We start from the raw sequence: 13623 nt of genomic DNA on the forward strand, positions 1-13623 counted from the left end.
GGCTCTAGGATAATAGACCACTCCACATGACACATGCCTGCAATGTGCATGCCATTCTTTATACCCAAATGCCACCACCAGTATCCACAGTGGATGCCTCACCTTACACAGATGCTCAAATACACAAATGATCACAGATGCTCAAATACACAAATAAGCAATTATTATTTCATACGGAGGCAAAAAAAAGGCCAAAATGTGTGCTGTAACATTTGAATGAATTACAATTGATCTAGGACAGGTTACTCGGAGGGTTAATAGGCTTTTTTTTTATTTATAATTTAATCGAAATCTTTCATTTCAGTCAAAACTTTCATTAAAATAAACAATTGAGTTTACTAATAGGCCTATAGGCTATAAGCCCTTTTATTGTTTGGAAAAATTGGAAAAAGGCCTTGCTCCATAGACATGGAACGCGTCTATGCCTTGCTCTACGCAATTCAATCCGCTACTAATGTCTGACACGAGTAGATGTGGGATAGATTACATTAGTCTTGCTAGTCAAACACGGAATGCGGAACAGAGCCTTCAAAATTGATACAAACGGGAGGCGGAGTGAAGCTGTTTGCTGTTTGTTAATGTTGACTCGAAAACTCCGCGTCTTGTTTGTTTGGTTATGTAGCTGGAAGAGATATAGAACATGTTGACCTCTCGCAGTTAGAACGCCGCTTACCATGGGGGCTGTGATGGTCTGTTGATGTTAACCAAGGTTCGTATCAGTTGCCTAACTCTTTCTTGGGCTGCAGAGTTGTTGGACGTTCATTATTAGCCAACAGTATAAGAAAAACGGTGTAGATTATTTATATGAGAACATCGCGTTAAATTAAAAATGGCTAAACAAGTGTTCTCCATATGCTATTCAGCTAAAGATGCCTAAGGGTGTTGTTGACATTATGATAGCTCCGTCGTTCTATGAGTAGCCTACTGTCTGCGGTGTGTTGCTCGATGTTTAAAGTGACAGTTCCTTCATAGACGTTTTGTTTTGCTATCGTTACATTGTAACCTACAGAGGAGATACATACAGATACTATGTGAGACTGAGTCTATTGGAAGGTCTACCACCACATTGCAATGACTTATGTTGTCAGCTTCCATGTATGTGCAAGACCACCAATTCTCTCACTCGCTGACGTGCGCAGAACTGCAAACAGATGGTCGCCTACTAACTTGAGCTCTTCGATGTAGGCACTTAGTCACATGCAGTCATCCGAGGTCATCAGGTTTGACCATTGCGAGGTCCAGTTTTGCTTACATTCAAGTTTGTGAAGTGTTGCGCCATACATAGGGCTAGCCTACTTGGGGAGTATACACTTCACTCATGTTTATTTGTTTAGGAAATTGAGATAATGTGTGTTAATCAATAGGTCATATATTCTGATATGATCTGTCAATAAGGTAGAGGAATGCTAAATCATGCTCATGCTTTCTCACTGGTATATGGAGTGATTGATTAGAAATCACGTATAGGCTAGTGTCACAGAAGAAATAGGACATCTTTGATATGATGTTGCTATTCATCTTCAGGTTGAACGTGACATGTTACTTTTTGCATCCATTCAACATAGATTGCTCAATGGCCCATTTTGATGAACTGTTACTATTGTGATGTTATGTCCTTATGGCCTGGATGCTGAATGGCCTTCTTGTCACAGTAATGTTTCTTTATGCTCATTCTTTCACTCTTTCCACAACTAATTCTCTTGTATTTGTAATGTAAAATGTCCAGAGTGTTAATGTCCTCCTGTCGTTATAGTGTGAATGTGATACTGATTTGCCACGGCTGCCATTCCAAGAACGCACATAGCATCTTCATGTGAACATACAGAAATGAGCAGGGTGACGTAGGTCAGGAGGTAGTCGTGAGTCTGTTTGTGTGTGACTCGTGAGTGGGGGCCCACGTGAGGAAAGCATAGCAAAGGGCGGAAAAGTGTGTTTCAAGGTCAGGTGCTTAATCTCATAGTCTTGTGTCTTCACAGACCTCATGGCAGATTCATCCCCACTGTAGCCAACCGCATTCTCAGGGACCATGTTTCTCAGATGAGCGACACACACACACACACACACACACACTCACTCTGGATCTTGAGAACAACAAGCAAAGGTAATTGAACATTGCTGCTGCTCTTGGAACGGCATACCAATGTGATGTGTGTGTTTGTTCTGCTGTCCCACTGTCTTACTTAAGCCATTCTTTTACCTCCTTGTGTTTCCAGGGCCCCTGTGTTCTAAACACCTCCCCTGGTACTATCTGGTTCTTCTTCCAGTGCGCTCATTCTCGTTCTCCTCTGTCTCTGTTTATTTTTCTGTCTTTCCTCATTCACCCCTCATCTATCAAACCCTTCCTGTCTCCCATCTTTCTCCTCATCCCTTCTTCTCTCCACCCCTCCTCTCCTCTCCCAATCCTTCCTCCAGACCCTCCACCTCCACCCCATCCCACCCCACCCCACCCCATGTCCCCTCTCTCCTCACGCCCCCTGAGACATGAACGGCGTTGAGCCGCCACAGGCCAGTCTAAACTCCGCTTACGCGGCCGTGCCACATTCCTCCATGTCCGACGACGATGAGGACCGAGCCCGGGGCCCCGGGGGTGACCAGGCTCCGCTGCTGCCCGCCGCCACCACGGGGCCGCTGGCCACCCGCCACAGTCCCGAGGACGCCCACTACCTGGTGTACATCATCTTCTTCGTGCTGGGCATCGGCTCGCTGCTGCCGTGGAACTTCTTCATCACGGCCAAGCAGTACTGGCTGTTCAAGCTCAGCAACAACTCGCGCACGGACGGCCAGGGGGAGCCGCCACACTCAGACCTCAGTGTAAGTGTGCTAAGTGTGTGTGTGTGTGTGTGTGTGTGTGTGTGTGTGTGTGTGTGTGTGTGTGTGTGTTTGGGTTTGATCCTGATGTACCTGTTCTTATGTGGCTAAGGAGTCACATTTCTGGTTGGGAAAGAGGAAAGCAAACAGATAGAGGAACTTGCAGAGAGAGAGAGTTGAGGAGGGAGGTAGAGGGAGACCTGGAATCCTGGATTGTCTCGTGACTGTATTGAGAACTGAGTGTTCTTTCATGGAGCCATGACAACACAATTAAATGGTTAAAATCCTGGAGCTGGAGCTCTGGGAAGAGAGGCTCCGGTCATTTGGAGACTGGTCATTTGGAGAGATACGGATGTTTTAGTTAATACGTTTTCCACGCAGACAGGCCACTGTGCATGTACATAAGCTGTTCCGTTTTAGACAGGTCATACACAGTTCAGATGGTGATATGATTTGATTTTAGTCAGAAAGGTAATGCAGAGAGCTCCACTTCTGTATTTAGCAGTCTCACTTTCTCTCTCTAGTTCTCTCCATCTCGCTCTCTGCATCTCTGCATTCTCTCTCTCTCTCTCTCTCACTCACTCTCACTCTCTCTCTCTCTCTGATCTAATAATGCTCCCAGGCTTGCTCCTGAAACATTTCTGTTTTTCTGCTAATTGGATCAGGATTCTGCGAGGTACATTTCGGGACACAAAACACTAGTGCACTCAGACTGTTGGGTTTCGGTCGGTCACCTAGGAGACCGAGGTTAGCCCGCTAACATGAGTTGTGGGTAGCCTTAGTAGACCTAGTGAATGGTCCCCAGGATGCCACTTTGGAGTTGATTCAGAAACGTGTTATGGAATCAGTGGTGTTGTGGCAAATAAAAATAAAGACATCAATGTTGCCCATGTTTATTATTAAACAAACTTTTATACATTTGCACATCTGTGTGTTGATATTTAAATGCTCATGGTGACAGATTTGTTGAAGTAGCCAGTGTTTTGCATATGATATAGACATTTGTTATGGTGAGAGCTCACATATTGGAAATTCATTGTGTTTTGCTTAAATTGTTATAATGGATCACTGTCACTCAATGTTTTAAAACACCAGACTACTTTTTTGGAATGTTTCAGTTTCACTCTGCGCTTAAGTAGTCGTATCATGTTTCGATGGCTCAGCTCTCAATTCTATAGTGACAAATAGAGTCTTCATGCTTCTGCACGTGTTGTATGATGTGTTGTGAAATGTATGTCGTGTGTGTTGCCTCGGCAGGACTACTTTGAGAGCTACTTAGCCATCGCCTCCACAATTCCCTCGGTCCTGTGCTTAGTGCTCAACTACCTCCTTGTGAACAGGTAAACACCAGTCACTCACAGCTTTGTCATTGTATTGCAGGGATATGACTAATACATGGACACACACACATACACACTCACACACACCCACACACACACACACCCACACACACACACACACACGCATACACACACACGCATACACACACACACACACACACACACACACACACACACAAACACACACACACATACAGTACACACACACACACACACACACACGTGAGCACATTGTCACACTTGGTCACGCACGCTGAGGTATTTATTTGAGGCGTATGCTGATGAATGCAAGCAGGAGCGTCTCTGAGGTGTCATATGTCCTCAGACAGCATTGTCAGCAGCACGGTCTCCTGTTCATGTGCTGACTGAGGACTGGCACTGAGGAAGCCAAAAAGTGACACAATTCCCCTTTGGATCACATGGTCAGAGGCCGTGCCTGTTGTAGAGAAATGAAGTCATCATCCCTCATTCATATGCCAGCTACGCCACTTTAAGCAGAACGTTGCTGTATTTGTGACCAATCTCATAGAGTATGGCAGTGAATACAGTGAGAGAGAGAGAGAGAGAGAGAGAGAGAGAGGGGGAGAGAGAGAGAGGGGGAGAAAGAGAAACTGTGATATCTTAAAAAAGGCATGTATTGTTTGCGATCTTTATTTATTACCCCAGCTTTATGTTGTTCCTTAATGTCTGGCCCTCGCCTGATACCACAGCTTCCTTTTCTCTGACGTGTGCAGTGTATCTATATTATTCTATAACCTTCCCCATACAGTGGGGATAGCCTGAAGGCTTATCAGACTACTGATAACAATACACCATTACTGGATGGGTGAAGGATGCAAAAACAGGGCACCAGGAGATATTTGCTCACAGGACATGTAAGAAATCAAATGTGTTATTTAGGTGGTGGTGAAACTGTAATCCAGGGTTTCTCTGTCAACTGTTCTTACAGCGAACAGCACAACTTTTCCTGGGCATAATGTACAATCTGCTCGGCTTGTGTAACTTTCTGATTGGCTCTGCTCATGCATCACGGCTGTGACCATAGGAAGTAAGCGGTCAGAAATATGACCGTGTGAAAGCACAGTGATGTAATGTGGACTAAACCAATTGATGTGGGAATTTGGAGCTCTTACCTTTTCAAGTACGAGAAAAAAAATAAGAAAAATCTATAAAGATTTCGAGCATTCTCTGTTTAGTAATATGTTTGTTTACGGATCCAAAAAGAGGCAAGGTCTCTTGCGAACAACACTTCAGGTGCCACCTCATCTGTCCACCAATCAGATTTCCTCCCAGAAATAACCTCCAGTTTCCACAAGCAAAGCCTATAAAACGCTCTCTGTAAAGACTTGCACTTAAAATGGTGCGATGGCAAGGCTGATGAACCTAAGGCCCCCCTCCTGCGAGAACAAAATGTCCTCATTCAGTCTTAATTGGCTGATGTGTCAGGGAGGTAGAAGGATAAATAGCATCCTGTCTGACACACATTTTTCTGTGGTGTGGAAACAAATCGAATTTGGTCCAAAGACTGTCGGATCACACGAACCTCCTCAGCGGAAAACAGCACAACAACTGCGGAACAGCTGTTGTCTGCGACCTTAGCAACAAATCACTGTGTTTATGCTGTTCATTTGAAATATACATGGTCCTCTCAGATTTGAGATAGCAATGATTGGCAAAAGAATGACACAATTTGAAACCTTTCCTCTCTGTGTGTGTGTGTGTGTGTGTGTGTGTGTGTGTGTCTGTGTCTGTGTCTGTGTCTGTGTCTGTGTCTGTGTCTGTGTCTGTGTCTGTGTGTGTGTGTGTGTGTGTGTGTAGAGTGTCGTCACAGGTGCGTGTCCTCTCGTCCCTGTGTGTGATCCTGGTGGTGTTTGTGGTGACCACGGTGCTGGTGAAGGTGGACGTGTCGGGCTGCCAGAATGAGTTCTTCGCGGGCACGCTGGCCAGCGTAGCCCTGGTGAGCGGAGCCTCCAACCTCTTCTCCGGCAGCGTGTTCGGCATCAGCGGCCACTTCCCCATGCGCATCTCCCAGGCCCTCATCTCAGGTGCGCACACTGCATGGCCCCTTTGCCACTGCCTGTGTTTTACTTTGCCAATATAATAAAGTACTGTCTGTACTTTTTCTCTCTGTGAAGTGTCTCTATATATCTATCTATCAATCTATCAATCTATCAATCTATCCATCCATCCATCCATCCATGGGTTCTCCCATCTCAGTCTATGTAAATGTTTCAGTTGTCAATGTTAAATGTTGAATTTAATGTATCGGTGTGCTATGGAAACTTTCACCACAGGTTAGGTATGTACTGTGTACTTTGTGATGAAAGGGAAGTGAATTCTAAGAAAGATGTATGGAGGGATTGTTTAAGGAAGTGGTTTGCCCCACATTTGCGCCCAGTGAAGACGTGCGTGCCCCCCCCCCCCCCCACCCCCCCTCAGAGGCTGTGTTGATGATGCAGTTCTCCACACGCACCGCGTGCATGAGACATGACACATTTCTCATATCATTCATTTCAAGTGCTTTAGTGAGTGTGTGAAGCCTGGCAACGCGTCCTACTTCGTCACAAGGTCACGTATTATTGGGTTTGGATTACTCTGTGCACTTTGTGCAGCATCTAAATATGGTGATGCAGTCTTGCCAAGTGTTTGGGTATTACAGCAGCAGTCTTTGAAGCAATCAAAGGAATTTGTCAGTTTTCCAACACCTAGATTACAGTTTATATCGACTTCAAGCAAATCCTTTTGTGCAGGGTCTAAATATGGTGATTTCCTTGATGCAGTCTTGCCAAGTGTTTGGGTATTACAGCAGCAGTCCTTGAAGCAATCAAAGGAATTTGTCAGTTTTCCAAAAACTTAGATTGCAGTTTATATCGACTTCAAGCAAATCCTTTTAGTCTTCAGATTTCTTTTTTTGGAAGCCATGGTGTCTTCCGGCATTACCCCTCTTGAATGATGTCTTTCTGTGTGTGTGTGTGTGTGTGTGTGTGTGTGTGTGTGTGTGTGTGTGTGTGATCCCTCAGGACAAGCGATGGGCGGCACATTGAGTGCAGTGGCGTCCATAATCGACTTGGCGGCGGCTGGGGACGTCACAGACAGCGCCCTGTTCTACTTCCTGACGGCCGACTTCTTCATCCTCATGTGCATCGTCATGTATCTGTTGCTCCCCAAGCTGGGCTACTCACAGTAAGTCACGATACTTTACACCTGCCTCAACTACTCACAGTTAGTCATGACACGTTACACATGAATTACAGCTGCCTCATCTACTCACAGTTAGTCATGACACGTTACACATGAATTACACCTGCCTCGACTACTCACAGTAAGTCATGACACTTTTACACCTGCCTCAACTACTCACACTTAGTCATGACACGTTACACATGAATTACACCTGCCTCAACTACTCACAGTAAGTCATGACACTTTTACACCTGCCTCAACTACTCACAGTTAGTCATGACACGTTACACATGAATTACAGCTGCCTCATCTACTCACAGTTAGTCATGACACGTTACACATGAATTACACCTGCCTCAACTACTCACAGTTAGTCATGACACGTTACACATGAATTACACCTGCCTCGACTACTCACAGTAAGTCATGACACTTTTACACCTGCCTCAACTACTCACAGTTAGTCATGACACTTTACATATGAATTACACCTGCCTCAACTACCCACAGTTAGTCACAATACTTTACACATGAATTACACCTGCCTCAACTACTCACAGTTAGTCATGACACGTTACACATGAATTACACCTTCATCATCTACTCTGTTAACAAGTAGTACACAAGCTACCATTGAAACAACGTGCAAAAGATCAGTGCATTATGGTAGAGCACAAAATCCTCAGTAGCAAAATCCTCAGTTATTATCCAGACAGGGCTATTGATGGATATAGTTGTAATAGCTATAACAATAACATGGGGGGGACTACGGATGTAAATTAGCCTAAGGCTAACTCTGGTACAGTGCATCAAATGGAAACATTTATGTTAAAAAACTGTACATGGTCCCTTACAAATAAAATGACAAATGAACATCTTGCATTAATATTACACTTTATCTACATACCTAAGGGGGGGGGGGGGTGGCACCAGGAACACCTGGAGCACCAGAGTGGTTTGCAGTGCCACTGCTACTAAAAGATTTCTATGCTCATTCCGTGCTGTGTTGTGTAGTGGCCGCATGAACACGTGCCATGTAAATGTATTCATGTTCAGGGCCCTGAAACGGCACACTCTTTTCCACACTTCACAGACGTACGACACTCATAAGAAGCATAATAAATCTCACAGGTGTTGGTTAGAGCCCATTTATCCCGCTGGTCTTATGAAGGTGGCATAGACAATGAGTCATTGTCGAAACACTGACCCGTTCCACCACTTCTCTAACTGGTCTGCTTGTGGTGAGTGACCAGAGGGTTCCAGTGGAAGTCCTGCCAGTAAAAGTGGTCACCTCTTATGCTGTGTTTGCATGCCATTGTGCACAGCACCCATATAGCAATGTGTCCTCCATGCTAGAAACTTTCAAAGTATAAGTATATTTCTATACTTTCAAGTATACTTTTTGGTATCTCAACTAAGTATGTCATGCAGGCACTCATATTGGAGCCACACTTAGATGAGATGGTGTGGCTCCAATATGATAGTGTATAAGAGGCACACACAACACATTTATAACTACAGAAGCACTACGAGATCATTGTTCTTCGCCAAGCGAAAACAGAACCGCCTCCTGGATCACTATGGTGATACGGATCACTCCCAAATTTAATCGTGTCTTCCTTGGGTCATTTCAGACCTTCTCTAAAGATTTCACCGAAATCCATCCATAACTTTTTGAGTTATCTCAACAAGTTTTAGCGAACAAACAGACAGACAGACCAACAAACAAACAAACAAACAATCCCTGATGAAAACATAACCTCCTTGGCGAAGGTAATAACCTATGTGCACAGCAATGTTATTTGTATGTGAAATATAATTACAAATGTCACATGATTTTCCCATGTCAGTCTGGGGATGCTGTCAAGTTTTCTCACTGACTTGGGTTCAGTAGTAGATCGTAGTAGGAAGCCCGAGACAGACAATTGAGGAACAAGAGGTCAGGGAAGTTTCATGCACGAGTGGAGAAGAACACCGCAGTTTCATGACAAGTGTGTGTGATGTGTCGAAACTCGGCAAGCAGCCAGCAAGAGTTCATATTGCCACTGAGTGTTCATTTAGCACTTAACAGTGACCACTGTAACCAAGTCTGTTTAGACTGAATCAGGGCTGTTTGAATGACTCCTGTGAATCTCAGGAGGGTCATTCCGCGTCAGATCAGACAAAATACAAGAAAATGGTTGCTGCACCGTCTCAGATTTTGCTCAGAGTTTGTCTAGATAATATTTACAGTAGGTCCCAAAATTAAGTTCTATGTTTTCATACATTATTTCACCCTTGTAAACTAATTTTTTTGTAACCACATGTTACAAAAATATTGTATTTTTCAGCAGATACTATACTTTATTAATGTCAATATTTGAGGTCTGCAACAAATGAATGTGAAGTAAAGATATTAAGGATGAAACAAAACATTTTTTGGCAATGTTCATAAGACTAAAATGGCATGTGGGGCAGCTCGTTACACAAAAATCATAGTGGTAATAGCTCAGTTATGGATCAGAGAGCTGATGTATGGGTATAGCGGAAACATCAGTACAACATTAATGAAAGATAGTATGTAAGTAAAGAAAATAATGATTAATACCAAATGCATACAAAAACACATTTATACTGCCCTGTCACTCTTTTCATAGTTTTTTCCAGATCATTGAAAATGCCATACACACTTTTAATCATTTAGTCATACGGATAACATGTTTGTCTTCCACTGTACAAAGTTTGGGCTGTCTATGAATAACACTTTTCATTACATTAATGCCCAAAGTTAAACATTGCTTACCAGTCAATGTGATTTTCAGGCTGTAAAACTGAAGTAATTTCAAGGGCTGAAAAAAATGCTAAGACAGGATTTGAACAGAAATATTTCACAGGCCTTGGTTTTGGGACTCATTCTTGATATAGACTAGGTTTGAACAAAATCTGAGATGGTGCTGCAACAACCTTATCAGATTTGACACGAAATGACTCAATAAATAAGTGAGTGTAGGTTGGGAAAGCAAAATACTAGTAATTGACTAGTTTGTCTACTAATAGATAGATAGATAGACATTGATTGATCCTTTCGGAAATTCTTCTTGCACCATACAGCTCGACAGACAGACACAGGCAGGCAGACAGACAGACAGACAGACAGACAGACAGACAGACAGACAGACAGACAGACAGACAGACAGACAGGCAGGCAGGCAGGCAGGCAGGCAGGCAGGCAGGCAGACAGGCAGGCAGGCAGACAGGCAGGCAGGCAGGCAGGCAGACAGGCAGGCTAAACACATGCATATGCATATGTACATGCACTATATACCTCAGTGAACTTGGGTAGGTTAATGGTCAGACCATTGATGCTGGGCTTAGAAGTTCAAACATGTATTTGAGTGATGCGTAAGTTATGAACAGTGTGGCATTACTGGCATATCACCTTCTGTCTGGCCAATAGTGGAGTTGACATTTTCTCTGTAACAGCACCCTCCTTATCTGAGCGATAAGAGATGTAGGGTCATATCTTACCCAGACAGCAGCCCTGCACTTCCCATCTTCTGATAACTGATAATCCATCAAGTCAACTCAGTTCTTTGTGGTTGGAAGGGTTGGAAGCTGAGCGTTCATGTTTTTGGGTGGCAAGGTTGTGAATCTGAGAAAGCAACTTGAATAATACATCTTTTTTGAAGCTAGATGTGAGAATATTATTGGTATGACATTATTTGTGAAATTCTTAATGTTAATGTATCTATTTCCCTTAAGCAGAGAAAAGAGAGTGTATAATGCCATCTAGTGGACTGTATAAGCATCTGATTTTGTTATGTTAGGGTAGTTAAATAATAAACCATCGTTGCCTTGTATACAAATAACAATTTGGTTGTGCATCTATTCCACTCTGTTCCTTCCATATCATTGAGTTAAATGGTATCATTTAAAAGCACTTATTTCATAACTTCCTGGGGTTTGTTTGCCACTAAATTGTCCTTTGCATAAGCCATATGACACTGATGAGGCATAAAGATTCCAGGGGGTCACACTTTAGATGAAAGACTTTTGACAAATTAAGTTTATTCTTAAACTGCTCTAATGACTAAACGGTTTGATGTTCGTAACATACTAATCGTACTTTTCTTTCTCTCTCTCTCTCTCTCTCCCTCTCTCTTTCTCTCTTTCTCTCTTTCTCTCTCTCTCCCTCCCTCTCTCTCTCCCTCCCTCTCTCTCCACACATCCCCACATCTCCGCTCTCAGGTACTACATGGCTCTGGCCGGAGTGGCCAGTCCCTCGGAGGGGTCAGCAGACGGGCACGCTGGCGGTGCCGCCCCCTCGGTCTCGGTGCCCCCTCTGAAGCCCATCCTGCGCAAGACGTGGGTGCTGGGCTTCAGCGTCTTCTACGTCTTCTTCATCTCCATCATGGTCTTCCCGGCCGTCTCGTCGGGCATCCAGTCGGTGCAGCACGACTCGGGCAGCCCCTGGACCACCACCTACTTCGTGCCGCTCACCAGCTTCTTCCTGTACAACGTGGCCGACTTCTGCGGCCGGCAGATCACCGCCTGGCTCCAGGTGCCCGGCCCCACCAGCCGCGTGCTGCCCGCCCTGGTGGTCTGCCGCACGGTCCTAGTGCCCCTCTTCGTGTTCTCCAACTACCAGCCGCGCTACCACCTGCACAAGGTGCTGTTCGCCCACGACCTCTTCCCCGTGGCCTTCGTCACGCTGCTGGGCCTGTCCAACGGCTACCTGGGCACGCTGCCCATGATCTACGGGCCCAAGGTGGTGCCGCGGGAGCTGGCCGAGGCCACCGGGGTCACCATGTCCTTCTTCCTGACGCTGGGGCTGGCCGTGGGCTCGGCCTTCTCCGTGCTTCTCGTCCACTGCATCTGACGGCACGGGGGCACCAGAAGGTGGACTAAAGGACTTGCGGTGGATGGGGAGAGTAGAGTAGAGTAGAGTGGAGAGAGGCACAGCAGACCCTCACATTCCTCTCCTCTTCCTCTTCCTCTCCATCTCCAGAGCCCAGACTAGGAATCCACAGGGAAGGGGCTAACACTATGAACATAACACAAAGCTGAGAGAGGGACACTACGAAACTAACAGCCTACTTCCTGATTAGCTCAGCGATGGTATTTGTTTTTTTAAAGAAGCATTACATTTTACCCTGAACTATTTGAATAGGGATGCAGGCAAGGGTTTCTACTGTATGCATTACCTTTTATTTGTATGTTTTAATTTTTTTAATAATTGTATTTGAACTTTTAGAAGTTTGTTTTGCTGAAGATGACCATATGATTTCATTGTCGTGGTGTCTCAGGGTGTTGTTGACTGATCTCATTGTTTACTGCCTCGAATGATGAAGTCTTCAATGAAAAGACACTCAGGCGTGATGGTGCACGTGGCAGGTGGTGTAATGGCTGATTTGTCAGCGGCGCACGTCCTCACTCACGCTGTGTCTTCTTGCCTCATCCTCGGATCAGCCTGCTGAGCTGGCTCCATGAGCTTCTCACTTTCACTTCTTCAATCGATCGAACATGGCCTTTGAGCTGCTTTTCAAGTGTGCTTCAGACATGCACAGAAGCCACCTCAAAGAAGATCTGGAGAGAGTGTAGTAGGGAGATTGGAAGCTCACTGGCTGGAGAGTTGGACTGACTAACAGCCTGTAGCAGTTCACTCTGTTTATTATACACTCACACAAAACATCGGTATGTAAACAGAAAGTGTTGAGGCAAGCGCCAAAAGCCTAGGTTCCGTAGCTGTACCATCACATAAAGTCAGCCTTGATGTTCCTAAAACACAGCAATAATTAGTCTACTTTTCTCTGGAAACTGTTCATGGAACGGATGGAAAGGGCCCATCCCCACACACCCATAAATAACCACCCGTTATCTCTGGGGGAATATCATAGCACATTCAACATATTACCAAAGAGCTTGTGGAGCGCAAGATTATTGCCCAATGAGTGGTCTCCATGTTGTCTTTCTTTTCTTTTCACAACCTCTTTGAGTTTACACCTGTGAAGTTGTACTTTATGAACTGTTCATATTATGTGTTTTCAGTCATTTCATGTTAGTTTTTTAATCTGTTGCATTGGTACATTTCTCAAATCATCATTTGATGATATTCAAAACATTCAAAACATTAAGCGCATTTCTTGAGCACCTCTCGGTGGATTACCTGCGAAAGTCTGCACAACAAGCTGAGTCAGTGCCTCATAAATGTGACTTTTTTGGTGTCTACCTCATGTTGTCTGTGCCATAAAATCATATCCTGCAAGGTTTTTATCTTTGGGGGTTGATAAACAATGGAACAAACTTACACGTC

The 13623-nt window shown here is 44.5% G+C and overlaps 1 protein-coding gene across 1 annotated transcript; it reads left to right on the forward strand.

Annotated features, from left to right (window-relative positions):
• The first annotated feature begins 528 nt into the window (after positions 1–528).
• Positions 529–13538, forward strand: slc29a3 (solute carrier family 29 member 3). The gene is made up of 7 exons (XM_062519917.1): positions 529–709; positions 1977–2101; positions 2214–2811; positions 4066–4148; positions 5967–6193; positions 7169–7331; positions 11559–13538. The coding sequence occupies exons 3-7, from the start codon at positions 2482–2484 to the stop codon at positions 12187–12189; spliced, it is 1434 nt and encodes a 477-aa protein (XP_062375901.1). The 5' UTR covers positions 529–709; positions 1977–2101; positions 2214–2481; the 3' UTR covers positions 12190–13538.
• Positions 13539–13623: the final 85 nt, after the last annotated feature.

Source organism: Sardina pilchardus, chromosome 18 (genome assembly GCF_963854185.1).
Source record: "Sardina pilchardus chromosome 18, fSarPil1.1, whole genome shotgun sequence".
Taxonomy (NCBI): Eukaryota; Metazoa; Chordata; class Actinopteri; order Clupeiformes; family Clupeidae; genus Sardina; species Sardina pilchardus.

What these genes read in the sequence shown, in the direction of transcription:
- slc29a3 (XM_062519917.1), top strand. Translation starts at nt 2,482, where the DNA reads ATGAACGGCGTTGAGCCGCCACAGGCCAGTCTAAACTCCGCTTACGCG. An exon ending in AACTACCTCCTTGTGAACAG is followed by an intron (nt 4,149 to 5,966) that starts GTAAACACCAGT and finishes GTGTGTGTGTAG; the next exon opens with AGTGTCGTCACAGGTGCGTG. An exon ending in CCCAAGCTGGGCTACTCACA is followed by an intron (nt 7,332 to 11,558) that starts GTAAGTCACGAT and finishes CTCCGCTCTCAG; the next exon opens with GTACTACATGGCTCTGGCCG.